At 42.7% G+C, this 12,122-nt stretch overlaps 1 protein-coding gene across 1 annotated transcript in view; it reads left to right on the top strand.

Annotated features, from left to right (window-relative positions):
• dclk1a (doublecortin-like kinase 1a) overlaps nt 1-12,122 on the top strand; it is a gene marked incomplete at both ends in the record, with an annotated part of 134,944 nt that continues 122,822 nt past the window's right edge. The window contains 2 exon segments of the mRNA XM_080434763.1: nt 1-355; nt 3,551-3,900. Coding sequence (XP_080290889.1) covers nt 1-355; nt 3,551-3,900 — 705 coding nt within the window.

Below are 12,122 nucleotides of genomic sequence, written 5' to 3'. Positions count from 1 at the left end.
ATGGAGGCTCCAGAGCATTTCGACGAGCGGCCCAGCCGGACCAGCGCGAGGATGAACGGGGTGCAGAGCCCCACGCACAGCGCCCACTGCAGCCTGATGTACCGGACGTCCCGCAGCCTGAAGGCCCTGAGCGGGGAGAAGCGGGCCAAGAAGGTGCGCTTCTACCGCAACGGGGACCGCTACTTCCCCGGCATCGCGTACGCCGTGTCCGCCGACCGCTTCCGGACGATGGACGCGCTGCTGGCCGAGCTGACCCGCTGCCTGTCCGACAACGTGAACCTGGCGCAGGGGGTCCGCACCATCTACACCCTGGACGGGGCCAAGAAGGTCACCGGCATCGACCAGCTGCTAGAAGGTAAAGAAAATACCTATTAATCAAAGTATCATGGTCATAACTGTCTATAGTTTTGAGCAGTGGTGGGAAAAAGTACTTGCATGTTTTACTTTAAGTAAAAGTATCAATACTGCAATGTACAAATAGGCTACTCTCTTTGCAAGTAAAACTAGTTACTACAGTTTTCAAATAATTGTAGTGGAGTAAAAAGTACAATATTTGTCTCTGAGATGTAGTGGAGTTTGAGACTCCAGCAAAGTGAAAATACCTCAAGATTGTACAGTAGCCTACTTGAGTAAATGTACTTAGTTACTTTACACCACTGGTTCTGAGTTTATTAGATGCATGCATGCATGCTCTCTCTCTCTCTCTCTCTCTCTCTCTCTCTCTCTCTCTCTCTCTCTCTCTCTCTCTCTCTCTCTCTCTCTCTCTCTCTCTCTCTGGTGATGTGCGTGTGTCTCCGTGCGTGTCTGAAATACCAGTCAAAATGACATGACTTTGGTAGCGATTTATGTTGTATAGGTACCTTGCCATGATGTAACTCCAAATATTGATCATTTGAGATGTAACAGTAGGCCTACATTCCAAACGTGGGGGTTTAAGGTCGATTGTCTTTGTGATACAATAGCTTATAAGCTGACTTCATGCACCTTGACTCTCACTGCTTATCTTGCTATTATCCTACTTGAGAGTCAGACAGCCTGCCATGTGTATGATCCCTGTGCTAATGGTCCCCCAGCCCTGCATGTTTTCTTACACGTCATGTTTGGAGAACCAGTGATTTTGATGTTACTGCCGTGCGTAGTTTACCTGCCATAGAAGAGCATTTGAGGCTGAGCTATAGATAGTTTTGAATGTACTACAGACTCATTTGAATATCTTCCTTTGATCGTGACATGCCACCCACTAAAATTAATGGCCAATCCAGCTAACGAGCATGCATGGCAAAGACGGGTCTCTCCTCTCCCTGTTATCACTACTAGTGTGATTCAGATGAAGAAAGAAACAGGGCAGAAAGAAAGGAACCTTCTAGGGGGTCATAAAAGATGCATTCAACAAGAGAAGCTGTGTATATCTTGAAGAAAATGTGGTTGGCTAGCCGACTGTTGAACCTGCAGCAACTGTTACTTATTGCTATCACCCAGATGTTGGATGGCTGCCCTGTGTGTGGTACAGCCAGACTAATATACAGTGTATAGTACCTTTTTATTATATAGTATTATTAATAGCAAACTTCATATGGAAATATGGAAACATACCCTTAAAAATGATATGAACACAAAAATAACCACATCAAAGCACAAACCGGTACAAACATGCACCATGCTCAAGCAGGGTACAAACATTAACATTGAAATACAGTAGTACATGCACATGCATTTTTAATGCATCAATTAATATCAATGCATTAGTTACAGGTTTGCAATAACAGTTGTTAAGATATTAAAAATATGGAGATAAGAGGTTTCTGCTCGACAGCAACAATATGTTACAGGCAGGCCTACTACAGTATGGTAAACTATATACCGTAGATCTGCCATGATGGGCACACTAGGCAAGCTTGATACTATGTAGACTACTAAGGTAAGTAGGTCTACTTGAGTATAAAATAAATTAAGTTACCTGAAACTGAAAATGAAGCAGTTTTATGTAGCAACCTCAGACTGGCTCCATTTAAGTATTCACAGCAATGGAGTGCGTCTCTGAGATGATGCAATCAACCAGCCTATTCTAAATGTAATCATCTATGAACCTGTATGTAAACAATGCTCTCAAGATATTTGATACAAGCCCCTTTCAAGCTGTTGCAAAGGTTGATCCGAGGCATCTGTCTAATAAGACATGAGATCAGATAAAATGGACAGTCTCTGATGTGAAATTGGGTCGTTACTGTAGCTGCTTGAAAGTCCTTCTTTTCATGAATAAAATATGATTTTGTCCAATCTGTATGGTAGAGTATGTTAATGCAATATAACTTATACGATTGGGTGGTTGTATTTTGTCTCTGTGCTCTTCTTTTGAGACATTTAGATTGTGCGTGCCAAAGGTCATGTCTCACCTAGACACAGGATCTGATCACTAATTTTGACCTGATGGTCAATATTCAATTTATCCCCTGAGCAAGCAGGCAGGCTTCTATTAGCTCAATGGTAAAACATGTCAGCACTTGCACAGGAAACCGGGTTCAAATCCGGGGTAGAAGAGGAAAGCTACTGTGTACATAGTGCACCACAAGACAGGATTTGCACAGAGCTACAGTAAAGGCTTTAGCTGCAGAAAAGAAGTGCATGTGTTCTTGTACATGGTCTTGATACGCAAAGAGTCCAGTTTGTTCCTGTTCGCCTGTTTACCAGAGAAGCTTGCAGCTTACAATGGGAAATGTCAAAGTGCATGATCCCACACATTGTTACCACATCGGTTGGCTACTATTAAAGTTATGGCTTTAATTGGCTACTAAAAGTCGAGTAACAAGTACTAAAATCATGGCCCTGCGTCTTTAAATGTATTTCCTCTCCTTTCACTAATGTCCTCATCTTTCGCAATTTCTTGTTACCGTCTGTGCCTCGAACCCACTTTTACATGATCCCGTTTCTCTGTTCATGCAGGCTACTGCCTTCTTTACCTTGTGACTTAGTCATTCTTACCCATTAAAACCAGGGAAGCATCTGTGTCATTTTAGATTTTAGCTATATATATATGTATATATATATATATATATATATATATATATATATATATAATATATATATATATATATATATATATATATATATATACTTTCAGAAAACTGTTAGGATTTTTTATTATTTATTCCATTAGTTTGGAACAGTGGTTCTCAAAAATAGCAGATCTACAAGCTCACAGCGCGTCACTTGTACATCTGCTATTTTTGATAATCTTTTTTAAAAATCTTGACATTATTTTATTAATTTAGATTTTTTTTTGACACAAATCTCCTTCTGGGGGTCCCTGGCACAAAACATTTTCAGATGGGGGGGGGGGGGGGGGTCCACGGCCAAATTGATACATATTATGTATCAATTTGGGGGTCCTTTGCATGAAAACTACTAGTTTAGAAAGCATTTTGTAGAATTGGCCTCAGGTCTTAATGGGTTCAAAAGATTGACCCTCTCAGAGATGAAAAAGTGCCAGTCTGTAATTTATTCCCTTCTTCTCCCAATACCCCAATCCCCCCCCCCCCCCCACCGCTCCCAGGTGAGAGCTACGTGTGCAGCTCCATCGAGGCCTACAAGAAGCTGGACTACACCAAGAACGTCAACCCCAATTGGTCGGTCAACGTCAAGGCGCCGTCGGCGAGCTCCCGCGCGCCCCCCTCCCTGGCCAGCAGCAGCAGCACCATGGCCGGGGGCGGGGAGATGAAGGACTTCATCCGTCCCAAGCTGGTCACCATCGTGCGGAGCGGCGTGAAGCCCAGGAAAGCCGTGAGGATCCTGCTCAACAAGAAGACGGCGCACTCCTACGAGCAGGTGCTGAGCGACATCACGGACGCCATCAAGCTGGACTGCGGCGTGGTCCGGAAGATCTACACCATGGAGGGAAAGCTGGTGAGCAAAATTCTGACATGTTTTATACGTGTTTGAAAATATAATTTCAGTGTATGTTGGCCGATCTAAATATATTTTCTGGACAATATTTGGACCTGGACATACTACATTCATATGTAGTGAAACTCAGTGGTGGTGGGGGCACGGTGGCACAGTCGGTAGCGCTGTCACCTCACAGCTAGAAGGTCCTGGGTTCGATTCCCGCCGGGACGCTGTGGGAGCTGGGGGCGTGTCCTCTCCTAGTCAGTTGGTGAAAGGGCCTTTCTGTATGGAGTTTGCATGTTCTCCCCGTGTCTCAATACTGCCTCCCCCTGGTCAGCCGGGGCGCCTGATGGAGGGAAGAGGAACTGGTTAGAATAACGTGTTCCTTCCATGCGCTACATCCAACCGGGGAAACTCCCCCTTGTCAGGTGATAAGAAGGGCTCTCCCTAGGCTGGCAGAGGGAGAGGAGCGCCCAGGATTACATAGGCAATTGGCACTGGGTGAAAAAATGGATTACAAAATTATGGGATAAAAACTATAAGAAAAACATAAAAAAGAAATGTATTTTCTGGACAATATATGTACCTGGACATTCATATGTAGTGAAACTGGACGACATATAGAAAATATATTACTTGGCTGTCCATGGAAATGCTAACATGGTGCATTGCAAAGTGTCTTCCCCACGTACTGTTTTCTACCATCTCAGAAAAACAATACCTCAACTAGTAAGCAGAAGAGTTGTCATTTTGCAGACACAGCGTGGTACGATGTTTCAAGTAGAGATCTGTCGAACTTTATAATAGCGCATGGCATGGCATGGCATGCCGAGTTCTGAATGGGTTTTGCATTGGCAACCATCAACTGCTAATTGGCAGCGAACTTCAAAGTGTGTGGGTTTTGTTTATTTTAAGCTGAAGGAACTCGGCTTCAGCTTTTGCCACTACCGTTTTGGTGACATGTTCTATTATTACAGGAACTAGAATGAACTGGAATAGATCTGCCAACTGGTTAAGGTTTGGTTGCCATCTTTGTATGAATGAAGGAATTAAAACAAAAAAAAATCTTCTCCCACGGTGGCTTTGCTGCTGCTGGTACATAATGGAGCATGATGTAAATGGAAGGATGCAAGGAACAGACCTATAGAAAGACTAGTGCTGATAAATATTACATGAGCTTACTCTATTTTTCACATATTGCCCTCTTTAAAAGACTGACCTGATGTTTGTGTACACAAGACTGTGAGAGAGAGAGAAAGAGAGAGAGAGGCCATGGTCAAGTGACCATATGTTTATATATTGAGAGAGGGACCATTGCCACACAGTTCTGCAGGTGTCGCTCACTAAAATGTTTATGTCCTCACAAGTATAGTAACACAAACGTGAGTGTGCGTGCATGCGGGTAGGTGGGTGTGTGCCCCTGTGGTCTCAAGATTGTAGTTTGTTAGTGTGACAGGCTTAATCTTTATTTACACTTACTCCATCAACACGTCACACACCGCAACTGTCTGTCTGTCTGTCTGTCTGTCTGTCTGTCTGTCTGTCTGTCTGTCTACCTGGATGACTATTGTTCAGTAGGCAACAACAGACACTCGTCTCATCAGAATGATACAGTCATTCTGTTTTATGTCAGAATGATACAGTCATTGGGTTTTATGTCAGAATGATACAGTCAAACAGATTGGGATTTATGCAGGCCTTCCACCATCTTGTGTCCTAGAACAACATCTCCTACAGGATGACTAATGTTTGTGCAGACAGAACTAAAGGCTCTCCACAAATGAGAGAACGAGGCAACCAGGTGCTCACCGGAGACATAATAGTCAGAAAAGTTAAAATGGTAAAAGTTAAAACGTTTTGTTCTTGTTTAAAGGTTAAAGCACTATATTGTTATAGTAATCATTACCATAGAGTGCTTTTTCAGTAACGGGGGTCTCTGCGTCTCTCCAGCTTCAGCCAAACAGGAGAAAGTACCCGTTTATTTGTGAGTTCTCTCTCTCCTGATTGGATACAATTGGTATCCCGACCTGATGATAATGCATTTTCTGTTCAATCAAGAGCTGGAGGGATGGGGAGGCCCCTGTTACTGAACAAACACTCAACAAACAACGACAGAGGATGCTACTATCAAGGTGTTCCAGGTTGTTCTCACGCTGGGCAAGACCTAGGCGGTTGAGTGTCTAAACGGAAGTACCGGAATTTGGCTGAAGTACCGCCCAAGGAAATGACGTTGACGCTTTACAAATCTGTTTACATTCTCCGTGAATGAAACGAGTGTTGTGATTCGTCGAAAAATATTGTTTCCGGGGGAAATACGTATACGACAGAAGTCCCGCCCCTATAGACACTCTCTGCTTTAGGTCGTGACCAGCCTTTTCTCTTCGCAGATGAGTAAGGCTGGGAACGAGGCTAGGTTGTTCTAGGCCCCTACATGCTCCAATTTTAATCCATCCACCTCAGTGGGTGGCTGGATGGCTACAAAATGACATCACTGAGCAGCAGTGATAAGTGGTGAGGTTGTCACCTCAGCACAACTATAGCTGCTTTTACTTCTCACCCACCCCACCCCACCGGAACCAGAGGGAGGCGGGGTCGACCCTCAAAGGAGTATGATGGTGTCTCATCAATAATGAACTTAATAGGAAGAAAGGGTGGATGGATGGCTGGATGGCTAAAATTGGCGCATGTAGGGGCCTTAAGCACCACTTGTATTTTGAGGTCTGTCCCTGTTCTCTGCGTCCCCACAGTAGATCAATCACGGCGACCCACATGACTCACACAGCTCACCTCACCGTCGCTGAGCTCATGTTGGCACATTAGTGTCATTGGCAGTGGTGTAAAGTAACTAAAGTACATTTACTTAAGTACTGGACTTAAGTACACTTTTGAGGTATTTTTATTAACTTCAGTGGAGTATTTCCAATTTCAATACTTTTACTTCTACTCCACTAGATCTCTGAGGACAATATTGTACTTTTACTTTTCGCCCGACGTTATTCTTACCTTTATTATGACGTTATGATATCCTAAAACGAGTGGTACAGTACAGAAATTCCATAACTCCATAACGGAACCGCCACGGTTAAAAACCAGCGCCTATGGTCCTTGCTTTAAATCGCGTATTTGAATAGCTTTTTTTGTATTTTCTGGAGAGATCTGATGTTTACAGTCAGAGAACATTATCCAACCTGTTGTTCTTGAATGCGCTCGAGCGTAAGCCGCGCTTTGACGACACTACCGGAAGTGTGACCGGAAGCTTGAACTGTGACAGCTTGAACTGTGTACATTAGACGTAATGTATACCAGCTCAGTGGCCTTGTGGTTAGAGTGTCCACCATCAGATTTGGGTGTCAGGGTTCAATTCCCCGGCTGGGTCATACCAGAGACTATAAAAATGGGACCCAATGCCTCCCTGCTTGGCACGCATAGTGTCAAGGTTTGGATTGGGGGCAAGTCCCTGTGACATACAGTGTCATGTCCAGGGGGTGTACACAGTACTAGTGCATCATGGCTGGGGGGTGTACTTGGAAAAGTACTCACATTGTGTACTTACCACAATATAGAAATACTTTGTTACAAGTAAAGGTACCAGTATTCAAAATTTACTTGAGAAAAAGTACAAAAGCATTAGCATCAAAATATACTTAAAAGTATAAGTGTACTCATTATGCACAATGTCCCATTTCCACAAGTTATCATATATGCATAAAATACTTTTGAAAAGTACAATATTTTCCTCTGAGATAGAAGTTAAAGTATTGAAAATGGGAAATACTCCAGTAAAGTAAAAAAATACCTCAAAATTGTACTTAAGTACAGCACTTGAGTACATGTACTTAGTTACTTTCCAGCTCTGACATCAAGCTGCCTCACGCTACAGAAACAGGAGATAGACTCCTGCCCGTATATGGGCCACATTGTTCTACTTACTGTACTTACTGTACTTACAGCACAGTGAGTTTTCTTGAGTCTTCATTACACAATACTCTTTTATGATCTTTTTGAATCTCGCCCCTGGCGAATAGAGTACAGAAGTCCTGACGTCACTCGTTCATCCCCTGGGTCGTAAGGTAGTTTCTCTATGGAGAATAACATTGGGTCATCTTAGAATCTTCTCATATAAGAATTGTGGTCCAAAAATAAACAAACTGTCTCTGCGATATTGTCAGGGAGGAGGTGGCTCTGTATCGTTTATGATAGTCAGTCACTCATATTTGAAACGGTCCGTTTCTGGCTAAAACGTAACTAATTCGGGGGAAGTAACATTAGCGTTTTCTCACCGTCAGTTGATGGTTCATAATCCATAAGAGTCAAACATTTGTTTATTTTTGGAACACAGTTCTTATTTGACGCGATATTAGACACGTCTATGGGAATTTCAGAATGGGGGCCGGGGGAATAAACGCTGTACTTTAAGTGCATTTTCACGCCAATACTTTCGTACTTTTACTCAAGTAAATCTTGAATTTTACTTGTAACAGAGTACTTCTACATTGCAGTATTGATACTTTTACTTAAGCAAAACATTTGAGTACTTTTTCCACCACTGCAGAAAACAGAAAATACCCTAGCATAGAGCCCTGAGGGTTAAAAACGAATCCAAATGGTCAAAAGGAAATACTAATTTAAATACATGGAAATTGCAAAACAGTAATAACCTTGATTAGGGGGGATTAGAGACCTCTTTTTTTTCTTCTTTTTTTTGCACAATGCTAACCCAAAGCTCCACAATGGCTGCTTGACATTGGGTTAGCATTAGCTGTAGAGATTATAGACTGCTACACAATGAGTGCTGTTCCCCCCCAGTTTAGCCGCTACACCCCCCGGTGTGATTGGAATCTAAGACTATTATGTGAGGGCTATTTTTAGACCCAGCATCGATCGGGCCCGTCGGCATGGTAACGCACACACTCTGCCACATGGGACTGCCTAGGCTGGGTGCATGTCTGTCTGCACGACCAACTCATCCCGTGTGTGTGTGCGTGTGTGTGTGTGTGTGTGTGTGTGTGTGTGTGTGTGTGTGTGTGTGTGTGTGTGTGTGTGTGTGAAAGATATTATAATGTTTAGACTGATGATAGGTTCTATGATCCTAGATTACTGAGGCACAACACTCTCTATGCATTTGATGTATTACCTTGTGTTTACCTTGCTTACTGTAAATCACTCTGGATTAAGAGCGTCTTCTCTTAATGCCTAAATTGTAATGTGTGTGCGTGCGTGCGTGCGTGGGTGCGTGCGTGCGTGCGTGTGTGCGTGCGTGCGTGCGTGTGCCTACCTACAGTATAAGTTGGTTTGTGTGTGTGTGTGCACGCACACACCTCTGCATGTATGTGTATGTGTTTAACCACATTATCCTTGGAATCGCTATGTTGGGCATTATAAGTAAAATATATTCAAACATGAGTGAATGAGAGTTGGGGAAGGAGTGAATGCGCATCAACAGAAAGGACAGGCGTAGAGGTGTTTTGTGAGGGTTTGAAGTTGTGCTCTGTGCGCTGTTTCATGCATACGAACTTAAAGACGCGTTTATTGTGAAAGGTCACAATAAACACCAGATAAGCTCATGGCAAATTCAAAACCCCATTAAAATGGGGCTAATCCATACTCAATTGGGCAAGAGAGACGGAAAGAGAGAGAAAGAGAGATTTAAGCATTTTCACAAAATGCCTAAATTAATGTATAAATAAATATTGAATTACCTCTCCTGCACATTTGTTTTAGTTTTTTAATTCCTAATTTCTATTTAGTATTTTAACCCCATTTATTGTTCTGTTCTGCATTTTTGTAGAAAAGGAATGGATGAATTATATGAATGAATTCTTTATGAACCACATGAACCCTGGTGCAAACATTCAGTGAAAATAGCCGATCTGCAAGCTCACAATGTGACATGCTACTTGTGATCTTGTAGATCAGCTATTTTCAGCGGAGAGTTTTGGTACTGGTAGTGGAAAAAAAGTAGGGTTCCAATTCCATATTCTGGGGGAACATTAAAGCCAAAAACAGCTGATCTACAAGTTCACAATGTGTCACACACATTGTAAGCTTGTAGATTGGCTATTTTTGGCAAAGACATTTGGTAGACGGAAAAAGTGCAGTTGTAGCTCAAGGGCCCTATTTTCACCAGTGCCTTACCCATTTTCCATAAACTTCTTATCAATGTTTTACTATTTTTGAAAACTATTTCAAATAGTTTAAATAGCCGATCTACAAGCTCACAACGTGTCGATGTAGATCGGCTTGTTGAACTATTTGAAAATGTTTTTAAAAATAGTCAAAAATGGCAAAGAAGTTTAGGGATAATGGGGAGGAAGGAATGAATTACGGAAGGAAGGAAGGTAGGAAGAGAAGCGTAGAAGGAGGGAGGGAGGAAAGGAGTGGATTATGTATGCATTCCATACTGTTAATGACATGTGGAGCAAGCCGCTAGTGTATCGGGTTATAAGCTGGAGGTAATTACCTGAGAGCATGCGGGGATATGGTGTCATGACACTGGCATTATGTATAACGTGTGTGCGTGTGCGTGCGCGTGTGTGTGTGTGAGAGAGAGAGAGAGAGAGAGTGATGTCATCTGTGAGTCCTCTCAGTTATTGACTCATTGAGCTTGTGGCTGAAGTGGGTTTCTGGGTCTTGACGGCATGTAGACTTCAGCTCCCTGTAGGCCTACAGAGAGAGAGGGGGAGGGAGGGGGAGGGAGGGGGGGGGGTTGCATTCATTAACCTCTGTACTTAGGCCAGAGGCAGTAGAAAACTGTACGTTCAGTCAGGAACACTCCCGTCAAAGTAGATTTAACCATTTATTGCAAGTAATGGAATACAGTTAAGCTTGGCGTTAAAGGCTCCGCTCTAGGAGATATTCCCTGAATTTTGTCCAAGCAGCATGCTAAGCAAATTCAGGGCATGCTATGCAAAACCCCCATAGGGATACAATGTCAAACAATACATTGACATATTAGTGTGAATTATCAGATATAATATATCACAAGTATTTGAGCCTATGCCAGACTCTGAAAAGGTGGAGGAGGCAGCTAAGCAGCAGTGAAGCAGGCAGCAAGACAAGCAGAGAGACCTAGTGAATGCAAAGCCGTATTTAAAGGGACCTCCTTGTTAAGGTGTGAGCTCTGATTGGAGTATGAATGTGTGACGTAATGACCAGCAGAGCTGTCAATGGGGAATAGAAAGCTGATGTTCACTTCAGCTGACTGAGAGCTGATTACAGCTGAGGCGTGCAAGACTTCCGTGTCCTGCATGAACTAACGCTATGCTTCATTTCTAACCTTCTGCCCTACTCTCTCTCTCACTCACTCATTCACTCACTCACTCACTCATTATACTCACTCACTCACTATATCACAGTTTCCCAAACACTGGGCTGGGACCCATTTGTGGGTCGCGGACACATTGTTGTGGGTCTCGAGTAAATACCCCCTTTTTGGTTTCGTACATTTTGTTTTTAATTATAATTATTTCAGAAGTTTTTCCAAAACGTCCTACATTTTGTTCAGTTTTTCATAAATTAAAAACGACTTCAAACATCTTTCAAAATAATTTCATAAATAAATACACAAATCAAAGGAATGTCATAAATTAGAAAAAACAAGTGAAAATAGCAGATCTATACAAGCTCACAACGTGTCACACATTGTGAGCTTGTAGATCGGCTATATGTTCACTATTTTGGGTCCCGAGCCAAACAGTTTGGGAACCACTGCACTATACTATATATATATCAGTGGTTCTCAAAGTGGTGTCCGGGGACCCCCAGGGGTTCTTGAGGTGGTTCAAGGGAGGTCCCAATCAAAAGTAGTTGATACAGCATCAAAATCAGTTAAATCACTTTAATCCTATACATTAGCGATTTGAAAATAGCCAATCTACAAGCTCACAACGTGTCACATGGCAAGCTTGGCGGTCCTTGACATGAAGAAGTTCGAGAACCACTGCTATATATGTGATGCTTTGGCCAGGAGAAATAGGCCATGCAGGTGCTCAATATTGATTCATTTCACATTTACAATTTCTAGTTTAAAAGTTTGTTAACAGCATTTTGGAGCTACTAGTGACTGACGATTGTCTTTGACCAATCAGTGAAGTAAAACAGTCATTATATAACACTTATCCCAGAGCTGGCTCTGTAGTAGGACACTGGGAGTAGGCCAGCATGCGTAACGGAGCGCACTGGGACGTGTTATGTCACCACTGTCCTTCTCCAAATAGAACAATGGGATTCAGGTCAAAAAC

This window comes from Gymnoscopelus braueri (assembly GCF_963280865.1).
Source record: "Gymnoscopelus braueri genome assembly, chromosome: 8".
In the NCBI taxonomy this organism is placed as follows: Eukaryota; Metazoa; Chordata; class Actinopteri; order Myctophiformes; family Myctophidae; genus Gymnoscopelus; species Gymnoscopelus braueri.
Note: the sequence above shows the minus strand (reverse complement) of the source record. Positions and strands in the feature narration are given on the sequence as shown.